Raw genomic sequence first — 27,868 nt, forward strand, 5'->3', positions numbered from 1 at the left:
ATAAGGTGACATGTATGGTCACTGATGGTGCTCCCAATATGGTTGCCTGTGTGAGAGAGCTGAAGCTTCGGCACCATATTTGCATTGCACACACACTGAATCTGATAGTGAAGAAGGCACTTGACCAGCAGCCTGTGCTCTCTGGCATCCGGGCCAAAGCACGGAAGCTGGTTGGCTTCTTTAGAAGCAGCACCACTGCTAAGGTATGCTCGTTCCTTTTATTCCAATTTCTAATAACACTCATAGTTTGTCTGTGTTCCTACTGCAGTCATTTAATGGCCTACTTATCTGATCTGTATCTTTAAAGGAGAAGCTCACACAAGTGCAACTTCATCTGGGGATGGCAAACAGGAAGCTGATGCAAGAAGTGGAGACCAGATGGAACAGCACATATTTGATGCTGCAACGTTTGGTGGAGCAAAGGGAGCCAGTAGGAGCAGCGTTAGCAGGGTTACGACATGACGTCCCCTTCCTAACAGCAGAAGAGTTCAACATTGTCGGAGGGTGCCTTTCTTTGCTGTCTCCCTTCTCTGATGCCACTGTAGAGCTGTCGGCAGTGGAAAATGTGTCTGCCTCCAAAGTTGTCCCCCTCGTGAAGATGCTGGAGCACACCCTTCAGGAGGAAATAACAAAGCCGGCACCTGCAGCAGCATTGGAAACAGGAAACCAGCTCATCAGACAACTCCGGGAGAAGCTGTACACTTTGCAGTCGATGAGCATCATGTCTCTTGCTACCCTCCTGGACCCCCGATTTAAAGTAATAGGATTTTTCAGCCAAACAAAAGCCACTGAAGCAATAAAACGACTGACCTCCGAGTGTGCCACCATTATACGGTCAAAACAAAGCAGAGAGGAAATCCCCCAGGCTTCCACCTCTCATGATGTCACAGGAGGTAATCTATTATTTTACATTTTGACAACAGTTATTCCAATGAGAACACTTAGTAACATGATCTTGTTAATGCGTGCTAATTATTGGATGCCTGGTGTCGCCTCCAGAAGAACTCAGTTCAACAACTTCTCTCGTTCTCTATATTTATTTACTAAATGATCACAAGCAAAGTAGTCAGCGCTGCAGTTGCAAAAGCAGTGAGTGGTCCAGCAACACGCAGGTTGGGTCCAGAACCACTGCCCCCCAAACGGAAGTGGGGCCTTTCATACACAGGTTATCGTCACAGGTTCGTCTCGCCTCGTCCTCACATCTGATTGGCTCTATCCTGTCAAGAGGAGGAGAATCCCGTGTTCTCATCTTTTCTCACAAGACTGGACCACAACGACCCGTCTGCTTCACTAATGTCAACATACTGATAAACAGGTGTGAGTGTTGAAGTGCAGGCGTGTGACTGACTTCCCTTGAGAACTGGACCTTTCATAGACACAACCAACTCCAGCTGCATAGCTGTGTTATACTGACCTCGCTGACCTGAACTTTAATAGGCATGAAGAGTAATGGAGAATATCTGCAGAATATAAGGATTTATATTATCAATCTGTGGTTTCCTCTTAGGTAGCAAACTGTGGCATCGTTTAGACACCAGCGTCATGGAGGCACGGAAGACTCAAAATGTAACAGCAGATGCCACTGTGGAGGTCCAGCGCTACCTTTCCGAGCCAAATATAAGCAGGCTGGAAAACCCTCTGGAGTACTGGGAGAGGCAAAAATTCCTCTATCAAAATGTACATAGACTTGCTCTTGCGTTTTTGTGCACGCCAGCATCTTCTGTACCCTGTGAAAGGGTGTTTTCAAAGGAATCGTTTAAAACCAAAAACTGTTGAGAAACTGTTATTTCTGAATACAAATTAATAAAATGTCCCCTGTCCTGTACATCACTGTCCAAGTTACACAAGCATATTCAGTCCCCTCTTCCTAGTTCCACAAGCATTTCACTGTCCTCTGCCTGCTTAAGCCCATGCCATTTTCCTATAGTGACATAATAACATTACACAACCTGCCATATCATATGATACTAGCATTTTGGGAAAACTTACACACAGAATATATTCAAAAAATATGTTATTATGCACATGTGATAATTTATGTACAGAAATTATTTGGTCATACATTTTTGTAACTCATAGTCATTCCCAACAGCCATAACAGACTCAACAATGCAATGCATCACATGATGTGGTTCAGATACAGCTGCCTGTGATTATACACTTGGCCAGTAGGTGGTTTCGTGTGCACATGAAGCTTCGAGAAATGAACCCTTTCTCGAACCAATTGGCTGAAGTGGTTCGATGCCTCATGAGGCTTCATCTCACCATCACTAGCGTTCAGCCTTCCAATGTCCCTGCCCTCACAGTGATGACATCGCTCACTAGCCTCAAGCTGCAGCTCACCACGCCGACCACAACAACCACACATGTCTCTCTGCTCCGTTCCCCTCTTGGCTTTTGTTGACCTCCCAGACCAGGAGATCAGGATCAGGTGAGTCTCGTCCCACACCTGATCTCAATGCCCTCCTGACGAGTGGGCGGAGCCTTCTTGCTGGAATGTAGATGCCATCCACCACACCTCCCCTCAGGCCCCTACAATATATACACACATTATATCTACATGTATATACACACATACACACGTATGGCTAGCATGCAGACGTTTAGCAGCTGTACTGTTGCCTTTGTTTACGTCGTGCCGACTGCAGACTCAACACATTCTTTGGTTGATGGTAAAGTTTGTATTTGTTGTTCCGTTACTTCTGAACTCTGAGCTTAAAGGAAATTGCGCTCTTCGTAAACCTGGGTGTTGTTATTGTGTTTTGGGGATTTTGGGGAATCGGAACCAAATCAATTTAGAGAGCGAGCGACATCACCAGAAGTCAAACTATAATAATAATAACCAGATGTGCAGTAATTTCCATTGAGCTGCAGCTGTGATGAACTCTGCTTCCTGCTGACTCGGGGCTCTATATATTAGACACGTTTGGTGATCAGTTTAACGGAGGGAAAGGTTAGGATTCATAACTTAAGATTTGAATTGAACTTTTACTTTGAACTACAGAGGTGTCTTATTACTTTTGACCGCGTTGATTGCATTTATATGTGTATCTACATATATATATATATATATATATATATATATATATATATATATATATATATATATATGTGTGTATATATATGTATGTGTGTATATATATACACATATATATTTATGAGTTCTCTCTCATTGAGTCTCTTCCATAAAGGTTCATGTCTGAATGAAGCTGTGAGCTCATGTAAAAGTCTCCTCTGTCTGAATGAGTGATGTCATCACTTTAACAAACACATGCAGACAGCAATGGTTCATATTGATGTTTAAATGCAGCAGAACACTGATGGGTCTGACCTCTAGCAGCTGGACCACATGAAACCTTCCTGCTGGCTTCATTCACACCTGTGGAGGTGAAGTCATGTCCTCTGTTCAAGCCCAACACAGTGTGGAGGGTTGATGTTCAGGGAGGAGGAGCTTCATGTTCTCCGCTTGGTTCCAGTGGGTCAGAGGAAGCAGGAAGAAGCTGAGGGTTAATCTTTAACATGATCATAAAGTCATGACACATGATCAGCTCTCTGGACTGAGTGCTGCAGGTTCACACTGGTTCATCACAGTGGTGGAGTGGGACTCACACTGGTTCACCACAGTGGTGGAGTGGGACTCACACTGGTTCATCACAGTGGTGGAGTGGGACTCACACTGGTTCACCACAGTGGTGGAGTGGGACAGCAGCCTGAAGACACGCAGGACTGGTGAAGAAGAAGAGGAAGAGGAGTTAATCCTGGAAACTCTTCTTCCACACAGATCTGGTCCACACAGCAGAGGGTTGAAGTCCAGGAGGAGAAAGTGAGTAAGTGGCCCTTGAATTCCGTTAGAACAATTGTTACTCGACACTAATCAGACATTTATTGTTATCAAAGAAGTTGCAGAGCCAGAGACACAACGTGTTACTTTACTAATTTCATAACCAAGTCTGCTCCCTGAATCCTGAACCTTCCTCCCCTCATCATAGATATGTTTTGAGCCATTTTTCAGCTACACCTTGAATAAGGAAGGTAGCACCTAGTAGCACTTAGATGTCTCTTACTGATAGCACTTTGTAGTTTAACTATTGAAGAAATTGTACTTTCTTGATTCTTGTTGTTCTGACTTTGTCCTCATGGTGAATCACTTATTGTAAGTCTCTCTGGATAAAAGCGTCAGCTACATGACATGTAATGTACTCATGACCAAAGAGCTGCTCTTTGCCTCCCGTCTGTCTGTCTCCATCAGGCTGCAGGTGAACCTGTCTGTCTCCATCAGGCTGCAGGTGAACCTGTCTGTCTCCATCAGGCTGCAGGTGAACCTGTCTGTCTCCATCAGGCTGCAGGTGAACCTGTCTGTCTCCATCAGGCTGCAGGTGAACCTGTCTGTCTCCATCAGGCTGCAGGTGATCACCAACATGAACAGGTATCACTCAACACTTTTTTCCTTCAGCGTATTCACTCTGACTGACTTCATGTTGACTGTTTCTCTGCTCGTTCACTTGAACCTTGACTCTTAATAAACCTATGAATCTATAAAACACATTCAGTCGTTAGATTGAGTTCTGATACTGGACTAAAGTCTGGACTTTGGTACTTCAGGTGTTTTATGAAGCTCATATTTCATGTTTATTGAGGCCTCTGCTGGTCAAAGTGCTCTCAGAGATCAAATATCTGCTCTGTTGATTAATAACTTCATCTATGAAGCAAGAATCAATGTATGCCACGTAGTCTGGGACCAGCTCCACATATCTGGGGACCAGGGGCGTTTCTAGGATTCAAGGAAAGGGGGGGCTTAGCCCCTAGAGAACCGGCATGTAGAACCGCAGCAATTTCTTTTGGGGCCCATTTGGGGCCCCGGATATTCATTGTTTCAGACAGTTCATAGATGGTTCAATCAGAAAGAGAGTGATTTTGCTCTGTAGTTTTGCATTCATTCAGTATATGATAACAGAAGAGACAGAATTTCAGGGTCATAGTGAACACAAATATGAACTTTTCTCAAATAACGAGAGAGAAATACTTTTCCTGCTTGTAGACGGATAAACTAGCTTTCATATCCACGTCACTCCCAAATCCAATGGATGGAGAATGGACCTGACAGCGTTTTACTTTTGAGTTGTTTCCTTGTTTTATTTTGAGCAGAAGGGGATAATATTTTGATCAACATTTACATCTATTTTGTTGTCTGTGTAGTTTTTACAAACCAGTGATATTTTATGCTAATTTGGGCACTATCACTGAGATAAAGATGAACTAGTTCAGTGTCTAATATAACATTCAATAGTAAAAAAAAACACGAATAACAAAAATAAAAAATAAACACATTTCAAGTACATCTTAATTATCGAATGATAAATATTGTATGATGGTACTCCTTGGTGTAGTTTACTATGAGATAAACTCCTTGGTGTAATCCTGCTGCGGTTGATGAGAGACGTTACTTGGGTAGTGAGAAAGCCAGTGCAGCAGCCTCCCCAAGGTCCTAGTGCCCTAAGGTAAAGTATGATGATAGGCTATTGGATTGTAATTTTAAGGGGAGAAAACATACAAACCAGAACACACACACATATGTAGCATGTTAGAGTTATAAATAATTTGTCCATGTGATAAACAATAGTTTAATTTAATGACATCATTTTTTTTATTTTATTAACATTCAGGGCTAATTAAAAAACATCCGGGGCTTTAGCCTAGGGACGCCACTACTGGGGACCAGCTCCACATATCTGGGGACCAGCTCCACATATCTGGGGACCAGCTCCACATATCTGGGGACCAGCTCCACATATCTGGGGACCGGCTCCTGATCAAAACAGTGTATCTGCATTGTGATATGGCATAATCCAGATTGCATAATGAAATACAATACAATGGTGATTGCATAATGTACAGGTGAATCATTACTTTATATACCTGCTGTATCATATTTGATATCTATGTTTTCAAAACGATTGTACTATGAAATAAGGAAGGAAACATGAAGTAATTCTAGGTTGCTTCAATACTGCAGCTACTGAGCTCCCCCTGGTGGTCAGTGAGGGTTACAGCTGGTCTCAGTGTTCCTGTCAGTCAGCAGAGTTCATGTTCAGCTGAGGTTAATTAAGCCTAATTACTTTCTTTAACTGTTTTATTGTATAGCTTCCTTGGTGCAGTGTGAACCTTGTTGATTAAACGTCATCAGTTCAAATCCCTTCTGTCCAAGAAGATGCTACGTGTCACATAATTACAGCTTCTTTAATCATAATATTCAGATCCTCAGCACTCACACACATTTTCAGGAAATCTATGTCAAATATAACGTTTCTGTATTGATCCTTTTCTTGTTGATAGCTGATAGTTTTTACCAACAGCTGCTCTGGCTGAAGATTAAAAACAGAATTCCTCTCCCTGCTGGTCTTCTTCTCTGTTGTAGGACCCATCAGAGACCAAAGTCCCCTGAACCTGGACCTGAACCTGAACCTGAACCAGGACCTGGACCTGGACCTGAACCTGGACCTGGACCTGAACCTGGACCTGGACCTGAACCTGGACCAGGACCTGAACCCAGCTGTGTGTCCATGAAGAGTGATTGGTCTAAAGGTGCTATGATTGAATTCAAAGATGGACGCCGTTCTTATGACCCAGAGTAAGTTCTTAAAACAGATGACTAAATGTTCTGATTCTCAGTCATGAAACACAGAATTGGTCGTGCATCATTTACAGTGTTGTTTTCATGATGATCAATCATGACAGAACTCAATATATTTAACTAACTGCTCAGTAGGTTCTGTATGAATCATAAACAATAAACAGTCTCTGGTGCAAACACAATGTGAGTTTATTCCTCCACAGACCAGGAGAGGTCAGAGTTTCAGAAAGCTGCAGAGTTCTGGGGACTCAGTACAGAATTTCAGGGACTACCTGCTGTGGTTTGTGGAGAAGTTTCAGAAGACTATGGGCACATATAATTGTGTGTTTATAAATATAAATATACATAATTGTATATATGTATTTATATTTACATAAATAATTGCAAATAATTTGGTCAAAAGTAAAAAGACACCGCTGTAGTTCAAGGTTAAAGTTAAATAAAGTATTGAGTTATAAAACATAACCTTTCCCTCAGTCCAACTGATGTAACGTTACCTGTGAACAAATTATAAACTCTGAGAACAAAGACTGAATTATATCTCATGCTTAATCGCTATGGAGACATCGGAGTCAGCGGATCATTTCAAAAAGTCCTGCCGAGATGAGGCTGCTCTCGGTGGGCAGCAGAGCGCTGACTGCCTGGTCCCGTGAGCAGGACCTCAAATCTCCGAAATCGTCTCCGTATATTTTTAAGTAGGCTGAATCTTGACAAACCGACCACAGATTTGATGCTTAAACAACTAACTTCGCACCTGAAAACATCCTAAAATTACATTCTGTGACTCAAAAACACAGCATTCAGAACATTCTCATCCGCCACTGTTCCCTGTCGCTGGTGCGAAATGCATTCTGGGATATTGGCTGTCCCAAGTACGCACAAGTCACCTCTGATGCATCTTGGGTAAAATGAGCAGAGCAAGCCACATCCGGGCGTTTGGTTTGGGGACTAGCTGCAGGGTTCTGGGTCTACATTCAGAGGTCTGGGGACTAGCTGCAGGGTTCTGGGTCTACATTCAGAGGTCTGGGGACTAGCTGCAGGGTTCTGGGTCTACATTCAGAGTTAATAAGCTATGCAGACATGTGTCAGAAGTCTGCAGGCAGAGTGCAGTTTGATGAGGAGTCAGTGGTTTTAAAGAGTTGTCTGTTGGAGGGTTGTCCTGATGAATCCTAGTTGTTTTTGGGAACTAGGCTTTTTTGTTGGGACTTCCTAAGATTTGAACTGTTTAGACACATTCAACCATCGGTGGTTGAACTTTGGGTTTCATATTGTCCTCTGACTGTATAATCACTGGTGAACTTTAAATGACTGTGTTCTTTGTGTTCTTTAATGTCTGCTGGTTATCTTTGGAAGATCCTAAATATAAGTGTCTCCACCGCTCAGAGTCAAATTTCTACAAGATTTGGCTCCAGTAGTTTTAGTTATTGTGTCTCATTGTAGCGAGTTGGTTGAATAAGAAAACAACAAGTCACAATAAATAAGCTGCGTCTTCTTTACCATTAACTACAAGTTTTGATGAAAAATTACATCAATTTTACTGTCCAATAAAACCAGTGGAAGCAGAAAAATGAATCTTGTATGTTCAGAAATCCTTTATGTTCAGTAATTCTCAGTGTTTCTATCAGTTCACAGAGAGAAAAGTCTCCTGAACCCAGCTGTGTGTCCATGAAGAGTGATCGGTCTAAAGGTGGTCTGATTGACTTCAAAGATGGACGCCGTTCTTATGACCCAGAGTGAGTTCTTAAAACAGATGAAACAGATGACTAACTGTCACACAGATGGTCGTCCTTCATCTCCAGTCTTCAGCATCTGGTTTATGAAATGATTAATCATGACAGGACACAACATCTTTAACTTATTGTTGTATTATTGTTTTAATATCATGAACAATAAACAGTCTGTGGAGCAAACACAATGTGAGCTGATTGTTCATGACTCCTCCACAGAGAGGACCAGGAGAGCTCAGAGGTTCCCAGAGGTCCGTCTGCCCAGCAGCATCAAACACACCTGGACTCCATATTTATGGTCTGTACATGTGCAACTACTTTTACATCTATTCTGTTCACATCATCTCCATGCTGCACTCTTTAGACCAGTGGGTTGTCAGTCTGTCCAACATGGATCTGATGTTTGCTTCCATGGTTTTAGTTTGTCATTCATAGAATATTCTGTTCCAGCTGCTGGAGGAGAACATCCTCACTTTTGTGAAGGACGAGCTGAAGAAGATCCAGAAGGTTGTGAGTTCAGATTACCCAGAATTCTTAGAGATTCAGAGTGAGGATGAGGAGGTGTTGGATGGTGATGATGAAGAGCAGAGGAAGAGGAGCAGAGAAGCCTTTCAGAAGATCTCACTGCACTTCCTGAGGAGCATGAAGCAGGAGGAGCTGGCTGACTGTCTGCAGAGCAGTAAGAGGATTTCTCTAAAGATTCAACATGCTGGATAAATGGGACGTTTACTAATGTCTCAAGAGATGGACCAGAATATATTCATAGACTCATTCTTTGAGGAAATGACATGTTGAAATCTATTCTTTGACTCATTGATCCTCTTTGTTGTGTGTTCATTCAGGACTTCTTGCTGCAGTTTGTCAGCGTAAACTCAAATCTAACCTGAAGAAGAAGTTCCAGTGTGTGTTTGAGGGGATCGCTAAAGCAGGAAACCCAACCCTTCTGAACCAGATCTACACAGAGCTCTACATCACAGAGGGAGGGACTGCAGAGGTCAATGATGAACATGAGGTCAGACAGATTGAAACAGCATCCAGGAAACCACACAGACCAGAAACCACCATCAGACAAGAAGACCTCTTTAAAGCCTCACCTGGAGGAGAGGAACCAATCAGAACAGTGATGACAAAGGGAGTGGCTGGCATCGGGAAAACAGTCTTAACGCAGAAGTTCACTCTGGACTGGGCTGAAGACGAAGCCAACTAGGACATCCAGTTCACGTTTCCATTCACGTTCAGAGAGCTGAATGTGCTGAAAGAGAAGAAGTTCAGCTTGGTGGGACTTGTTCATCACTTCTTCACTGAAACCAAAGAAGCAGGAATCTGCAGGTTTGAAGAGTTCCCGGTTGTGTTCATCTTTGACGGTCTGGATGAGTGTCGACTTCCTCTGGACTTCCACAACAATGAGGTCCTGACTGACGTCACAGAGTCCACCTCAGTGGATGTGCTGCTGACAAACCTCATCAGGGGGAAGCTGCTTCCCTCTGCTCGCCTCTGGATAACCACACGACCTGCAGCAGCCAATCAGATCCCTCCTTACTGTGTTGGCTTGGTGACAGAGGTCAGAGGGTTCACTGACCCACAGAAGGAGGAGTACTTCAGGAAGAGGTTCAGAGATGAGAAGCAGGCCAGCAGGATCATCCCCCACATCAAGACCTCACAAAGTCTCCACATCATGTGCCACATCCCAGTCTTCTGCTGGATCACTGCTACAGTTCTGGAGGTCGTGTTGAAGACCACAGAGGGAGGACAGCTGCCCAAGACCCTGACTGAGATGTACATCCACTTCCTGGTGGTTCAGTCCAAAGTGAAGAAGGTCAAGTATGATGGAGGAGCTGAGGCAGATCCACACTGGAGTCCAGAGAGCAGGAAGATGACTGAGTCTCTGGGAAAACTGGCTTTTGATCAGCTGCAGAAAGGGAACCTGATCTTCTATGAATCCGACCTGACAGAGTGTGGCATCGATATCACAGCAGCCTCAGTGTACTCAGGAGTGTTCACACAGATCTTTAGAGAGGAGAGAGGACTGTACCAGGACAAGGTGTTCTGCTTCGTCCATCTGAGTGTTCAGGAGTTTCTGGCTGCTCTTCATGTCCATCTGACCTTCATCAACTCTGGTGTCAACCTGCTGGCAGAAGAACAAACAACCTCCCTGTTGTCTAAAGTATTTAAACAAACAACCTCCCTGTTGTCAAAACCTAAGCCAAGACATCTCTACCAGAGTGCTGTGGAAAAGGCCTTACAGAGTCCTAATGGACACCTGGACTTGTTCCTCCGCTTCCTCCTGGGTCTTTCACTGGAGACCAATCAGACTCTCCTACGAGGTCTGCTGACACAGACAGGAAGTAGCTCACAGACCAATCAGGAAACAGTTGAATACATCAAGGAGAAGATCAATGAGGATGTGTCTCCAGAGAAAAGCATCAATCTGTTCCACTGCCTGAATGAACTGAATGATGGTTCTCTAGTGGAGGAGATCCAACAGTCCCTGAGTTCAGGACGTCTCTCCACAGATGAACTGTCTCCTGCTCAGTGGTCAGCTCTGGTCTTCATCTTGCTGTCATCAGGAAAAGATCTGGAGGTGTTTGACCTGAAGAAATACTCTGCTTCAGAGGAGGCTCTTCTGAGGCTGCTGCCAGTGGTCAAAGCCTCCAACAATGCTCTGTAAGTACAGAGAGAGTTAGATTCATAGATCATAACTTCAACCTCTTTGGCCCAAAATCCCCCCTAGACCTGTGCTACTGATCCTAGGTACCAGTAATCTGTATCAGACTCATTGTTTTCTTATTTCAATTGAACCAGCAAAGCCTTGAAAAAAATAATAAAAAAAGATGTCCCATGTTGATAGACCATAAATAAGGAAAAAAACCATGAGCATGAACAAGATGTCTCCAAAAGGACTCCTAGAGAGCTCCCCAAGATTTTGAAATGTTCAGGACGTTAGCATTAAGCTACAGGCTACTACCATACCTTCCTAAACTCGTATTGATCTACTAAATCGAATTAGACCATAAAAAAACACAATCCGCCAAAGCATTTAACAGTAATCAACCACAATACAGACAAAAATATTTGTTTGCGCGGTTAAAAATGGATTTCAGACCTATTTTATGCTGAGTCGATGTCCACCCGGCTTTCCGTCGTATCTAACTGTTCAGAAGCTTCTCACAATCAATGTCCCCAAAGAAAGTTGGAAACGGGAGTGCGAAAGAAAAAAGTCAAACTTTGACTCTGTTACATTTTCTCAATTTGTAATGGCTAAAAGGGCTTTGGCATTAGTATGCTGTACACTTCTCCCACAGGCATGTATGATTACAAGGATGTGTTTTAGACTGAAATCCGACTTTGTAAGGAGTAGTTATGATGCCTTTTGTGAAACGTTAGTGTTTGGATGGACACAGATTTCCCATAAGGAAATATTGAATGTTAATGATTTCTGTTTACACACTTACGCATATTCTCACAAGGGTTACTGTATTTTAGGAATTTAAATGATATAAATCGAGATAACCCAGTTTTAGTTTTGAAAACACACCTATTTTTTTCGCAAAAGAGGGAGAAACGCTCTTTATTTTCAAAAGGTTTAATACGATGCTATCTTTTCTACTTATGCTTCTTTTTCTTCCTCCTTGTCTCTCAGACTGAGTGACTGTAACCTCTCAGAGAGAAGCTGTGAAGCTCTGTCCTCGATCCTCAGCTCCCAGTCCTCTAGTCTGAGAGAGCTGGACCTGAGTAACAACAACCTGCATGAGTCAGGAGTGAAGCTGCTGTCTCCTGGACTGGAGAGTCCACACTGTAAACTGGAAACCCTCAGGTCAGGATTCATCAACATGTGAAACATATGGACACTTAAATCCAGATTTACATTCATGGATAAACTCAAATCCTCCTCCAGATTGTCTTAAGATGTGACGTGTGTTGTTTTGTGTGTTTGCAGGCTGTCAGGCTGTCTGATCGCAGAGGAAGGCTGTGCTTCTCTGGCCTCAACTCTGAGCTCCAATCCCTCCCATCTGAGAGAGCTGGACCTGAGCTACAATCATCCAGGAGACACAGGAGTGAAGCTGCTGTCTGCTGGACTGGAGGATCCACTCTGGAGACTGGAGACTCTCAGGTATGAAGAGGCTGCAGCCACAGAGCATCAGTCTGATAGAGGAGGTAGAGCTGGAAACCTGTTCTCTGTCACACTGTCAGCCTGGTTAATATGACCCTGACACACCAAGCTGACCTCAAACTACCAGAGACTCATCTAACTGTTTGTGTCCCACACGATGTTGCACGGTGTATCGATACTAAAAGGTACCGCGGTACCCGTACGTTAAAAACAATATGATTTTGCATATTTTTAGTATCGATACTTCATTAAAATAGTGTGCCATCAAATCACACTCCCTGTTCTGCTGCCTGCATGCATTTACTGTAAGGGGGCAGGGCTTAAGAAGGCGGGGCTGCCAAACGCTCACACAAGCAACAGGCAGCGCTCACTAACAGCTTGTTGGAAAAAAGATGAAGAAGTGAAATGTGAAAGTACTTTGGCTCCATTACAGACTGAAGGAAAGCCCACTGACACACAGAGACCCGTCTAACAGACCAAGGGAGGACACGTCAAACATGGCAGAGCTCCTTTCAGACAGACACCAGACAACAGGCTACATAGCCGTGTAGAATCAATGCTGTGATGGCACCATGTAGTGTTCATTAATATCGTGCTGGAGGCTAATACTAATAATATGGCATTTGTTAAGTGTTCAAAAAGCTGATAAAAGCTGGTTAAAAGGGAACCAGACAGATGTTTGATTTATTACTTTTCAGTCTCCAGTGTGTGTTTCCCTTTAGTCCAGACATTACTGTGAAAAGACAAAGAAACAATCTGTTTAAACCTTCTTGATGAATCATCACAATAGGAATGTGTTGCTGTTTAAAGGAGTTCAGCTCCACCTGGTTTTGGTTTGTTTTGCACTGAGAGACAGTTCTCTGGCTGATAGAGTGGACTTGTTGAAGCTACAGGTGACAGTCGGCCACAGACGCTCAGCTGGTGAACATAGTGGAGCATTTAGCAGCTAAAGAGACAGATGTTTCCCTCAGGAGGTGGAGACCAAACACAGAGCTAAGAGAGAGAATAGTGGACTTCCATTCATCAGGTGACACAAACACAAAGAGTCCTGATGAGTCATCATGTTGATGTGGAACTGCTGGATGTGGAAGCAGCTGGTTGATATCATGTCAGACACAACTACTTCATAAGCTGATAATGTGTCAGATGTTGTGTTTACAGCTTGTTTTCACTGAACCACAAACAGACAAAGAATCAACTGATGCAGGTTTAAACATCTGATTTACTGACTGACTGGTAGAGGAAACTGAGTCTGAACTGGAGGATGATTGTCAATACAATACTGATAATAATAAATCATGAATAAGTGAACGTGATGAGCTGTCGTCATCGCAGGGCTCTCAAGTGTCACGCATTGAGCGTGACTGTCACGCATTTCGGTCTTAAGTCACGCCCTGCCGCCACACATCGTATTTCTCACGCTGAAAAAAACCTCTAGGCTATTTAATGTGCCGCAGCGCGCAAACATGACCTCACCATGGAGGAATCAAGCACGTCTCCCCGAATCCCCTGCCAATCAATAAAAAGAAATGGGCTACACGAATAGCCAATCAGAAAAACGTATCTATTGTATCTGGGTAAAATGTAATCCCGGCCGCGCCTCCGTCCGGGGGGTGGGGGGGGGGGGGAGCGAGAGAGAGAGAGAGATGTCACTCTTACCTGTCTTAAAAACTTGAGAGCCCTGTCATCGGCCAATCAGAAGAAGCTCCATGAAGTACCGTAAAAGTCGGGTTACAAGAAGCTGCTACCTTCGGTCAGTGTCCCCGCTAGCTCCCCGCTGTAGCCAGCTAGCGCTCTGCTAGCTCCCCGCTGTAGCCAGCTAGCGCTCTGCTAGCTCCCCGCTGTAGCCAGCTAGCGCTCTGCTAGCTCCCCGCTGTAGCCAGCTAGCGCTCTGCTAGCTCCCCGCTGTAGCCAGCTAGCGCTCTGCTAGCTCCCCGCTGTAGCCAGCTAGCGCTCCGCTAGCTCCCTGCTAGCTCCCCGACAACCACCGAAGGTAGGGGACCAGCCCCGACTCGGCAGTAGCAGCAGCAGCGGGGACACTGACCAGAGGTAGGAGCGGCTTGTAACCCGACTTTTACGGTAACAGAATATGAGCTGATGAATAATAAGTGGTCCATGTGAACATGGGCGGACTGGGGGAAAAAAGTGGCCCGGGAGTTACTGTCAGACCGGCCCACTCAATACGGCGCGCTGCCACTCAATGCATCGCATGTATGGACCAGTCAGTGGCTTACTTGGAAATATACCCACACTTAACATTATTTTGGACGATTACAAATAAATCACATCATATATGTTTTTTTATAACATTTGGCTCGACCAATTTGCCTGATGGACACATGAAATAAAATGATACAAAGCCTTAGGGTTAGGGTTCTGATCATAATAATTAATGTGTTAGGGTTCTGATCATATTAATTCATGTGTTAGGGTTCTGATCACATTAATTCATGTGTTAGGGTTCTGGTCACATTAATTCAAGTGTTAGGGTTCTGATCATTAATTCATGTGTTAGGGTTCTGATCATATTAATTCATGTGTTAGGGTTCTGATCATTAATTCATGTGTTAGGGTTCTGATCACATTAATTCATGTGTTAGGGTTCTGATCACATTAATTCATGTGTTAGGGTTCTGGTCACATTAATTCATGTGTTAGGGTTCTGATCATTAATTCATGTGTTAGGGTTCTGATCATATTAATTCATGTGTTATGGTTCTGATCATATTAATTCATGTGTTAGGGTTCTGATCATTAATTCATGTGTTAGGGTTCTGATCACATTAATTCATGTGTTAGGTTTCTGATCATAACAGTTCATGTGTTAGGTTTCTGATCATAATAATTCATGTGTTAGGGTTCTGATCACAATAGTTCATGTGTTAGGTTTCTGATCATAATAATTCATGTGTTAGGGTTCTGATCACATTAATTCATGTGTTAGGGTTCTGATCATAATAATTCATGTGTTAGGGTTCTGATCATTAATTCACGTGTTAGGGTTCTGATCACATTAATTCATGTGTTAGGGTTCTGATCATAATAATTCATGTGTTAGGGTTCTGATCATTAATTCATGTGTTAGGGTTCTGATCACATTAATGAATGTGTTAGGGTTCTGATTACATTAATGAATGTGTTAGGGTTCTGATCACATTAATGAATGTGTTAGGGTTCTGATTACATTAATTCATGTGTTAGGGTTCTGATCATAATAATTCATGTGTTAGGGTTCTGATCATAATAATTCATGTGTTAGGGTTCTGATCACATTAATGAATGTGTTAGGGTCCTGATCATAATAATTCATGTGTTAGGGTTCTGATCACATTAATGAATGTGTTAGGGTTCTGATCATAATAATTCATGTGTTAGGGTTCTGATCACATTAATGAATGTGTTAGGGTCCTGATCATATGAATTCATGTGTTAGGGTTCTGATCACATTAATTCATGTGTTAGGGTTCTGATCATATGAATTCATGTGTTAGGGTTCTGATCATATTAATTCATGGTTTAGGGTTCTGATCATATTAATTCATGTTTTAGGGTTCTGATCATATTAATTCATGTTTTAGGGTTCTGATCATAATAATTCATGTGTTAGGGTTCTGATCACATTAATTCATGTGTTAGGGTTCTGATCACATTAATTCATGTGTTAGGGTTCTGATCACATTAATTCATGTGTTAGGGTTCTGATCACATTAATTCATGTGTTAGGGTTCTGATCACATTAATTCATGGTTTAGGGTTCTGATCACAATAATTCATGTGTTAGGGTTCTGATCACATTAATTCATGTGTTAGGGTTCTGATCACATTAATTCATGTGTTAGGGCTGATCATAATAATTCATGTGTTAGGGTTCTGATCATTAATTTATGTGTTAGGGTTCTGATCACATTAATGAATGTGTTAGGGTTCTGATTACATTAATGAATGTGTTAGGGTTCTGATCACATTAATGAATGTGTTAGGGTTCTGATTACATTAATTCATGTGTTAGGGTTCTGATCATAATAATTCATGTGTTAGGGTTCTGATCACATTAATGAATGTGTTAGGGTCCTGATCATAATAATTCATGTGTTAGGGTTCTGATCACATTAATGAATGTGTTAGGGTTCTGATCATAATAATTCATGTGTTAGGGTTCTGATCACATTAATGAATGTGTTAGGGTCCTGATCATATGAATTCATGTGTTAGGGTCCTGATCATAATAATTCATGTGTTAGGGTTCTGATCACATTAATGAATGTGTTAGGGTTCTGATCATAATAATTCATGTGTTAGGGTTCTGATCACATTAATGAATGTGTTAGGGTCCTGATCATATGAATTCATGTGTTAGGGTTCTGATCACATTAATTCATGTGTTAGGGTTCTGATCATATGAATTCATGTGTTAGGGTTCTGATCATATTAATTCATGGTTTAGGGTTCTGATCATATTAATTCATGTTTTAGGGTTCTGATCATATTAATTCATGTTTTAGGGTTCTGATCATAATAATTCATGTGTTAGGGTTCTGATCACATTAATTCATGTGTTAGGGTTCTGATCACATTAATTCATGTGTTAGGGTTCTGATCACATTAATTCATGGTTTAGGGTTCTGATCACATTAATTCATGTGTTAGGGTTCTGATCATATTAATTCATGTGTTAGGGTTCTGATCATATTAATTCATGTGTTAGGGTTCTGATCACATTAATTCATGTGTTAGGGTTCTGATCACATTAATTCATGTGTTAGGGTTCTGATCATATTAATTCATGGTTTAGGGTTCTGATCATAATAATTCATGTGTTAGGGTCCTGATCACATTAATTCATGTGTTAGGGTTCTGATCACATTAATTCATGTGTTAGGGCTGATCATAATAATTCATGTGTTAGGGTCCTGATCATTTGGGCTCTTAGGTTTATTTTCTGTGCCTTAAATTAGAGTCGGTCCATTTGCTCTAAAGTTGTTTGCTTTGTCTCGTGGTGACGCTTCACATCACTGCTTTTAATATCTCTGAACATGAGGCATGCTGCTCTTTAACTGGTTGTGGGAATAATAAACATATAACTGTGTGTCCAGTGAAATAACTGTGTGGGTACAAGACACCAGCACTTTGGCTCGTTTCTGTACTTGAACCAGGAGCAGGAGAGCTGCCGTTTAGTTTGTTTAACAAAGAACAAGGTCTGGACCACAACAAAGGGTGATGGTAGCTCTTTGACTTTAAGGGCTGGACTTGTTAGAGTCTTTGGGACTGGCACTGATAAGAGATAAGGATCGTGATACAGGTTCAACAGGATGAGACAGAACATCATCAAGTGTGTTTTATCTGATTTACAAAGTATTTGGAAGAATAACAATTCTCTGGAACTCCTTCAGGTAATGATTGCACAATGACCTGCTGGAAGGATGATGGCGACAGGTACGAGGCCTGAAGTGATCAAAGAAACAACGATAGCACTTTACACACGCACACACACACACACACACACACACACACACACACACACACACACACACACACACACACACACACACACACACACACACACAGTTGTATGCAGTAATGTAGCACCAGAATTAGCCTGCAGCAGTTATTATATATATATATATATATATATATATATATATATATATATATGCATTTAGGCTATATATATAAATACTGGAAATCCTCGGTAGCCTGACGGGGTTGGGCTGGTCAAGTGGCCACTTTACATATTTAGATTATTAAAACAAAATATACTCAACCGTGATGATGTATTGTTGAATATTAAACTACCACCTGCATATAAAGTTATTAAATGAGTGACAAACACATGAATGATTCAATAATATGCAAAAATGTCATAAAAATGACATTCTGTTTCATACTAGTGGTACTTTAAGTATATGTGGATTCTAATACTTCAGAACGCAGGACTTTTACTTGTAACAAAGTACTTCTACACTGTGGTATTAGTACTTTAAAGTAAAAGATCTAAAGTACTTCCTTCACTGCTGGAAATCAGCTTCAAATAATACATGAACACTGAATAAAACAAAGTGTCAAAAAGAAGAAATCATGTTTATTTCTTTATTAATCTTATATACAAACATTTACAGCAGTATTTGCTAAAGTTATTGCAGACGTTACTTCCTGTTGTCTAAGCCGTGTCACAGAGACATGAGCGTTATGAGAAGCTGTGTCAGGGCAGCAGATATATATGTGGTGAGGAAGAGGAGGAGGAGGAAGCAGGGTCATCAGCAACAACAAAGACTTTCAGCTGCTGTCACTAAACACTGAAGATGAGATGAACCTGTATCTGTGTGAGGTACATCCAGGAGTATACTGTATTTATCCCCGAGGGGAAATGTGTCTGTCACAGTAGCACAACTTACATATGAGGCACACAACATGAAATTAAAAGAAAAAATATCAGAACATTTAGAAAGGAAATATCACAAAATATCACAAAAAATATCAGATATGTCAAATACTCAATACTCAATATATACAACGCTTCTGTTGTATATATTGAGTATTGAGTATTTGACATTTCTGATATTTTATGATCAAATAATATATGACCAAATAACATAAAAAAAGCAAGAAAAAAAAGCAACAGAAGATTGCAGATATTTTGCATTTCTGATATTTTTTGTGATATTTTTATTTTTATAAATTTTCTTCTGATATTTTTTATTTTATTATTTAAATTTTATTTTTCTGTTCGCTTTGCGTCAGACGTCAGAGCTGCGTCTCGTTTCAATGTCAAACATTCCGTCTGTAATTAAACACATTAGTGCAGCGGTCCTCAAACTTTTTGTCACGCCTCACTTTGGAGGAAGAAAAATGTTCACGCCGCACACGTCAAGAATCTTGTTCAGGCATTTCTTCATGCATCCATCAATGACCTTTTATGTCTGTGTACTTTGTACTTGTTGTAATAATATCGGCATCCCCCCCGCGCCCCACCTGTAATACCTCCACGCCCCACTAGAGGGTCGCGCCCCACATTAGCCTGGATGCTAACTGCCCACAACGATTATGTTCAGGCCACAGTGTTTCCCCCTGCCGCCAGTCTTTATGCTAAGCTAGGCTAACCACGTCTTGCCTCCCGGCTCTGTAGCACACAGACGTGAGTCTGCAGGTGGATGAGCATCGGTGGCTGAGAGGCTGCTGTCAGAGCGTTTTACCTCCATTTGTCTCTGTTCGCGGTCTATAAATCCTGTGAAAGCGTCTCCTTCCTGTGTCAACAACATGTTTAGCTCTGCTAACTCACTCTGCTAACTCACTCTGCTAACTCACTCTGCTAACTCACTCTGCTAACTCACTCTGCTAGCTCCACGCATGTGGAAGCTGGTTATGCGACACGTTATTGGACCCGGATGGAGATGCAGATGTCGGGAACAAGGCAGCAGTTTTCTGATGAATGTGAATTGAACATCCAGCATGATATGAGCAAGACTCCCCAAAAATGCCTCCTTCAGCGGTCCCCATGTTTTTCAAACTGTTTGTTCAGGGCCTTAACAACAACCCACATACAAACAATAATCACAATCCAAAAAGCATTGGCATGTTAGGAAGGAGTTTCAGTCAAACAACTGTGTCGTTCGGTTCAAAAATGGAAAAATTACTTATTTTATGCCAAAACATTGTGTGATTTAGGCATGCTGGGTGTTGACATGTTCAGGAGCTTCTGCATGTATGACGCTGTTTTAGAAATGTGGGCTTCAGGACTCATAGATGTGCACCGGGAAAAAGAAAGATACTTCGGCTGTTTTGTGACTTTACAGGTTACTTTAAGCACTAATGTAAACCACAGGTCTCTTCTCAAAGGGTTACGGTGTTGGAGCAACTCATGAAGTTAAACAATGATATGAGATAATGAAGGAAACGCTTTTAAATACAAGATTATTTTTGCGAAAATGAGGCGCTGGGTTTACTTCTGTGTTTTGACCATGGGCGCGTTAACGTTAAGGTAATGTGTCCTCCTTCTCCTCCTCTTCCTCCTCTTCTTCCTCCTCCTCCTCTTCCTCCTCCTCCTCCTCCTCCTCCTCCTCCTCCTCCTCACAGCCTCAGAGTCAGGATCCCGGTCAGGCCGGCTATCAGGAGTAGAAGGGAAGATGCTGAACCGGCGGCGCTAGCTCCAGAGTTAGCGGTGCAAATGAAGCGTGTTACGTCTTTCTCTTTCCCCGCCGGCTTCTCCCAAGGTTCCTTTCTCTTCTCGTCCTCCATCTTCTCTTCCTCCCCCTCCTCCTCCTCCTCTCCCTGTGGAGCTGAGGGGGCTTCGGGGGGCCGGGGGCCCGGAGCGGGGGCAGCTGTTGGTCGGGACCAGAGGACCAGGACTAGACTGAGGTCTATAGAGGACCAGGACTAGACTGAGGTCTATAGAGGACCAGGACTACACTGAGGTCTACAGAGGACCAGGACTACACTGAGGTCTATAGAGGACCAGGACTACACTGACGTCTATAGAGGACCAGGACTACACTGAGGTCTATAGAGGACCAGGACTAGACTGAGGTCTATGGAGGACGAGGACTACACTGAGGTCTATAGAGGACCAGGACTAGACTGAGGTCTATAGAGGACCAGGACTACACTGAGGTCTATAGAGGACCAGGACTAGACTGAGGTCTATAGAGGACCAGGACTAGACTGAGGTCTATGGAGGACGAGGACTAGACTGAGGTCTATGGAGGACGAGGACTACACTGAGGTCTATAGAGGACCAGGACTAGACTGAGGTCTATAGAGGACCAGGACTAGACTGAGGTCTATAGAGGACCAGGACTAGACTGAGGTCTATAGAGGACCAGGACTAGACTGAGGTCTATGGAGGACGAGGACTAGACTGAGGTCTATGGAGGACGAGGACTACACTGAGGTCTATAGAGGACCAGGACTAGACTGAGGTCTATAGAGGACCAGGACTACACTGAGGTCTATAGAGGACCAGGACTAGACTGAGGTCTATAGAGGACCAGGACTAGACTGAGGTCTATGGAGGACGAGGACTAGACTGAGGTCTATGGAGGACGAGGACTACACTGAGGTCTATAGAGGACCAGGACTAGACTGAGGTCTATAGAGGACCAGGACTAGACTGAGGTCTATAGAGGACCAGGACTAGACTGAGGTCTATGGAGGACGAGGACTAGACTGAGGTCTATGGAGGACGAGGACTACACTGAGGTCTATAGAGGACCAGGACTAGACTGAGGTCTATAGAGGACCAGGACTAGACTGAGGTCTATAGAGGACCAGGACTACACTGAGGTCTATAGAGGACCAGGACTAGACTGAGGTCTATAGAGGACCAGGACTACACTGAGGTCTATAGAGGACCAGGACTAGACTGACGTCTATAGAGGACCAGGACTAGACTGAGGTCTATAGAGGACCAGGACTAGACTGAGACTATAGAGGACCAGGACTACACTGAGGTCTATAGGGACCAGGACTACACTAAGACCGGATCAGGACTAGACTGAGGTAGTACAGTTGTATCAGTAGTAGTAGTACAGTAGTAGTAGTAGTAGTGTCAGTATTAGTAGTACAGTAGTAGTAGTAGTAGTGTCAGTATTAGTAGTACAGTAGTAGTATCAGTTGTAGTATTATCAGTAGTAGTAGTATCAGTAGTAGTAGTAGTAGTATCAGTAGTAGTAGTAGTAGTAGTAGTACAGTAGTATCAGTAGTAGTATCAGTAGTAGTATCAGTAATAGTAGTAGTAGTAGTACAGTAGTATCAGTAGTAGTATCAGTAGTTGTAGTAGTAGTAGTAGTACAGTAGTATCAGTAGTAGTATCAGTAGTAGTAGTAGTAGTAGTAGTAGTACAGTAGTAGTAGTAGTAGTAGTACAGTAGTATCAGTAGTAGTATCAGTAGTAGTAGTAGTAGTAGTACAGTAGTATCAGTAGTAGTATCAGTAGTAGTAGTAGTAGTAGTAGTAGTCGTAGTAGTAGTAGTATCAGTCGTAGTACTAGTAGTAGTAGTAGTAGTAGCAGTAGTAGTAGCAGTAGTACAGTAGTATCAGTAGTAGTAGCAGTAGTACAGTAGTATCAGTAGTAGTAGTAGTAGTAGTACAGTAGTATCAGTAGTAGTATCAGTAGTAGTATCAGTAGTATCAGTAGTAGTAGTAGTAGTACAGTAGTATCAGTAGTAGTATCAGTAGTAGTAGTAGTAGTAATACAGTAGTATCAGTAATAGTAGTAGTAGTAGTACAGTAGTATCAGTAGTAGTATCAGTAGTATTAGTAGTAGTAGTACAGTAGTATCAGTAGTAGTATCAGTAGTAGTATCAGTAATAGTAGTAGTAGTAGTACAGTAGTATCAGTAGTAGTATCAGTAGTAGTAGTAGTAGTAGTACAGTAGTATCAGTAGTAGTATCAGTAGTAGTATCAGTAATAGTAGTAGTACAGTAGTATCAGTAATAGTAGTAGTAGTAGTACAGTAGTATCAGTAGTAGTATCAGTAATAGTAGTAGTAGTAGTACAGTAGTATCAGTAATAGTAGTAGTAGTAGTACAGTAGTATCAGTAGTAGTATCAGTAGTAGTAGTAGTACAGTAGTATCAGTAGTAGTATCAGTAGTAGTATCAGTAATAGTAGTAGTAGTAGTACAGTAGTATCAGTAGTAGTATCAGTAGTAGTAGTAGTAGTAGTACAGTAGTATCAGTAGTAGTATCAGTAGTAGTAGTAGTAGTAGTACAGTAGTATCAGTAGTAGTATCAGTAGTAGTATCAGTAGTAGTAGTAGTAGTAGTACAGTAGTATCAGTAGTAGTAATAGTAGTAGTAGTAGTACAGTAGTATCAGTAGTAGTATCAGTAGTAGTAGTAGTAGTAGTACAGTAGTATCAGTAGTAGTATCAGTAGTAATAGTAGTAGTAGTACAGTAGTATCAGTAGTAGTATCAGTAGTAGTAGTAGTAGTAGTACAGTAGTATCAGTAGTAGTATCAGTAGTAGTATCAGTAGTAGTAGTAGTAGTACAGTAGTATCAGTAGTAGTATCAGTAGTAGTAGTAGTAGTACAGTAGTATCAGTAGTAGTATCAGTAGTAGTAGTAGTAGTAGTAGTACAGTAGTATCAGTAGTAGTATCAGTAGTAGTAGTAGTAGTAGTACAGTAGTATCAGTAGTAGTATCAGTAGTAGTAGTAGTAGTAGTACAGTAGTATCAGTAGTAGTATCAGTAGTAGTAGCTGCTCGGCGAGGCGGTCCACATATCTTTCTTTCTTCTTGCTGGATGGAGATTCATGAGCTGACATTTAATCAACAACGCCGGTGTTTTATTTGTCTTTTTGTTCAGAGACCAAAGAAAACAGACAGAAGACAAACTGGTTGGCCACTGACTGCGTGGCCCAGTGCATGCTGGGAAACGCCTGGCTGTCCGACATCAGAGAGCTGATTGGCTCTTAGATTTGACAGCAAACACCAGGTGTTGTAGAAAATCCTTATTTTATGTGTAGTTGTAATACTTAACGCTCGATTGTTTAATCTAAAAACACATCTTGTGCGGTTACTAATAATAAAGCTTATTTATTATTTACACAACACATATCTAAACCAGTAGTAGTGTATTTCACAGGCAGACATAAAAAGAACAAAGGATGCAGCTACACACACATTTATACATAAATACATATTTACAAACACATGAATAAATCCAAACGTGATCTGTGAACTACAAGAAGCCTACAGATCGTAACTAACAGGAAGTTTACTTTGTAGTGAGCTGAAAACTGTCCGACTTGATCACAGTTTATTGTGAACGCCTAATATTATTTATTCCAGAGGTTTATTTTGTATTAGTAATCTGAATCTGCAAAATAACTAAAGCTGTCAGATAAAAATAGAGCAGTAAAAAAGTACAATGTTTCCTTCTGGGACGCAAAATGGCGCAGTAACGGCCTGCGTCCAGAAGGTGGCAGCACTGCAGCACAGCCACAGAAGTGGAAGACGTAGAAGAAGAAGAGGAGGTGGGATGCATGCTGGGATACCTGTCATGGCGGGCTGGTTTGAAGAGAGGAGGCCACCGCGAGCAGGGAGATGCAGAGGCCGGTGTCCAGCTTGTCTCTCAGTCCCAGTGTGAAGATCAAACTGGTCGCTGCTGGTTTCCAGTTCACCGCCGACCTGCTGCCGCTGAAACCACTGCAGCTCAGCAAAGGTACCGATTATGTTATATTATATATTATGTATTATACGATACATTTACCTCCGAAATAACGACGATGTTACAGTTCAAAACAAAGAGCAGGTTTAACAAACTCTATACCGAACCCTGAGTTAACTAACCCTGAACTTTACAGTTAACTAACCCTGAACTATACAGTTAACTAACCCTGAACTTTACAGTTAACTAACCCTGAACTTTACAGTTAACTAACCCTGAACTTTACAGTTAACTAACCATGAACCTTACAGTTAACTAACCCTGAACCTTACAGTTAACTAACCCTGAACTATACAGTTAACTAACCCTGAACCTTACAGTTAACTAACCCTGAACTATACAGTTAACTAACCCTGAACCTTACAGTTAACTAACCCTGAACTTTACAAGTGAAATAACCCTGAACTATATAGTAAGAAGAAGAAGAAGAAGAAGAAGAAGAAAGTAACTAACCCTGAACTATAGAGTTAACTAACCCTGCTCTTTAGAGTTAACTAACCCTGAACTTTAGAGTTAAATAACCCTGAACCTTACAGTTAACTAACCCTGAACCTTACAGTTAACTAACCCTGAACTATACAGTTAACTAACCCTGAACCTTACAGTTAACTAACCCTGAACTTTACAAGTGAAATAACCCTGAACTATATAGTAAGAAGAAGAAGAAGAAGAAGAAAGTAACTAACCCTGAACTATATAGTTAACTAACCCTGAACTATATAGTTAACTAACCCTGAACTTTAGAGTTAACTAACCCTGCTCTTTAGAGTTAACTAACTCTGAACTTTAGAGTTAAATAACCCTGAACTTTAGAGTTAACTAACCCTGCTCTTTAGAGTTAACTAACCCTGAACTTTACAGTTAACTAACCCTGAACTATACAGTTAACTAACCCTGAACCTTACAGTTAACTAACCCTGAACTTTACAAGTGAAATAACCCTGAACTATATAGTAAGAAGAAGAAGAAGAAGAAGAAGAAAGTAACTAACCCTGAACTTTAGAGTTAACTAACCCTGAACTATATAGTTAAATAACCCTGAACCTTAGAGTTAACTAACCCTGAACTTTAGAGTTAACTAACCCTGAACTTTAGAGTTAACTAACCCTGAACCTTAGAGTTAACTAACCCTGAACCTTAGAGTTAACTAACCCTGAACTTTAGAGTTAACTAACCCTGCTCTTTAGAGTTAACTAACCCTGCTCTTTAGAGTTAACTAACCCTGAGCCTTACAGTTAACTAGCCCTGAGCCTTACAGTTAACTAGCCCTGCTCTTTAGAGCTAACTAACCCTGAACTTTAGAGTTCATTGGCTGTAATGTGATGCTTTACGTTCTGTTGCAGAGGCCAGTCTGTCCCAGCAAGAGGCGCTAGAGGTGCTGCAGGCTGTGAGGAGAGAGGAAGGAGGAGATGAGGAAGCAGCAGGAGGAGGAGGAGGAGGAGGAGGAGGAGGAGGAGGAGGAGGGCCAGCCTCTCTGACGGCTCTGGAGCTCCTGCAGAAGGAGGAGGAGTTGAGGAGCATCGTGACGTTCTCCTCTCAGCTGGACGCTGCTCTCGGAGGAGGACTTCCTGTCGGGAAAACAACGGAAATCTGTGGAGCTCCGGGAGTCGGGAAAACACAACTTTGGTCAGAAGCTTACGCTCTTTAGCACGCTGTAGCACATTGTAGCACGCTGTAGCACATTGTAGCACGCTGTAGCACATTGTAGCACGCTGTAACACATTGTAGCACGCTGTAACACATTGTAGCACGCTGTAACACATTGTAGCACGCTGTAACACATTGTAGCACGCTGTAGCACAAACTCGGCTTCAGAGTCTCCTCGTCCGTCTGACTGACGTCTCGTCCTTGTCGCCCTCAGCCTGCAGCTGGCGGTGGACGTCCAGGTGCCTCAGTGCTTCGGGGGCGTCGGAGGTCAGGCGGTCTACATCGACACCGAGGGCAGCTTCCTGCTCCAGAGAGTCGTGGACATCGCCGCCGCCGCCGTCCAACACTGCTCCTTACAGGTCGAGGACGATGAGCAACGAGTCGCCATGACGACCTTTACTGTGGAAACCATCCTGGCCAACATGTTCCTGGTAATAATGACATGCCGTCATGGTAAAAAAAAAACAAACATCATAATCATAATTCATCTTTAATATATATTTTATTTTCATGTGAAAACATCTGGATTTATTCTAGTTCATCACCAACACTACATTTTACTAGATTACACCTGAACGCATCATGAGAACGTATCATCTACCTTCAGCCAGTACTCATGTTCACTGAGCAGAGCCTGAACGCATCATCATTTGAATTGCACATCTGAGTGACTATTGGAGTCTTCAGTAAAGCTTTATTTACACCATTATTGTTGACGTCACGCGTCAGCAGGTGGCGATGATTCTGATTGGCCGCCTGTCTCGTCCCGCTCAGGTGCGTTGCCATGACTACGTGGAGCTGCTCGCAGAGCTCCACCTGCTGCCGGCCTTCCTGTCCGACCACCCGAGGGTCCGCCTCCTGGTGATTGACAGCGTGGCGTTCCCGTTCCGGCAGCACTTCGACGATCTCTCTCGGAGGACACGCCTCCTCAACGGCCTCGCCCAGCAGCTCATCGCCATGGCAACCGGTCACAACATGGCCGTGCTGATGACCAACCAGATGACCACCCGGCTGCGGGGCGGCCAATCGCAGCAGGTCCCCGCCCTCGGGGAGACCTGGGGCCACGCCCCCACGATCAGGGTCCTCTTGCATTGGGCGGGGTCGCGGCGGCTGGCGGCCATCTTTAAATCCCCAGATCACATGGGGTCCACCGTCCAATACCAGATCACCTCCGAGGGATTCAGAGACGTCGACCAATCGGAGCGGCCGCCGAGCAAACGACCCCGGACCCACGCCGACCAATCGGCGGAGAGCCGGGAAGACGCCAGCCTCTGATTGGCCGGAGACCAAAGCACGAGTCACTCTGATGAACACGACGAGAACAGAAGCGACTCTGTGTTCTGTAATATATGTGAATGTAAATAAAGTAAACAAACATGAGTAAACAAACGGGTTTTAAATCAAAGCTTTAAATAAAGAATTAAATTTAAAGGTTTAATTAAAAAAGAGGTTTTAATAAAAATGTAAATTAAAGTTTTAAATAAAGGTTTAAATAATAGCTTTACATTCAAGTTTAAATAAAGGTTTAATTAACTTTAAAATCGTATGTTTTAATAAAAAATGTAATCTTAGGTTTAAATAAAGATTTAAA

General features: G+C 42.4%; 2 protein-coding genes across 2 annotated transcripts; both read left to right on the plus strand.

Moving 5' to 3' along the window:
* Positions 1–3,533: 3,533 nt before the first annotated feature.
* LOC306743870 (protein NLRC3-like) lies at positions 3,534–20,820 on the plus strand (the record flags this gene model as incomplete). Its single annotated transcript, XM_079226435.1, is given in 11 exon segments — positions 3,534–3,823; positions 6,416–6,628; positions 8,257–8,364; positions 8,578–8,656; positions 8,809–9,037; positions 9,201–9,562; positions 9,566–11,022; positions 11,999–12,172; positions 12,296–12,469; positions 20,540–20,624; positions 20,677–20,820. Coding segments are annotated over 11 exon segments (3,315 nt in total).
* Positions 20,821–24,506: 3,686 nt separating this feature from the next.
* rad51c (RAD51 paralog C) lies at positions 24,507–27,600 on the plus strand (the record flags this gene model as incomplete). The annotated part of the gene is made up of 4 exons (XM_079226033.1): positions 24,507–24,624; positions 25,974–26,256; positions 26,492–26,708; positions 27,052–27,600. The coding sequence occupies 4 exons, from the start codon at positions 24,507–24,509 to the stop codon at positions 27,550–27,552; spliced, it is 1,119 nt and encodes a 372-aa protein (XP_079082159.1). The 3' UTR covers positions 27,553–27,600.
* Between the last annotated feature and the right edge of the window lie 268 nt (positions 27,601–27,868).

Source organism: Taurulus bubalis, assembly GCF_910589615.1.
Source record: "Taurulus bubalis genome assembly, chromosome: 11".
NCBI lineage: Eukaryota > Metazoa > Chordata > Actinopteri > Perciformes > Cottidae > Taurulus > Taurulus bubalis.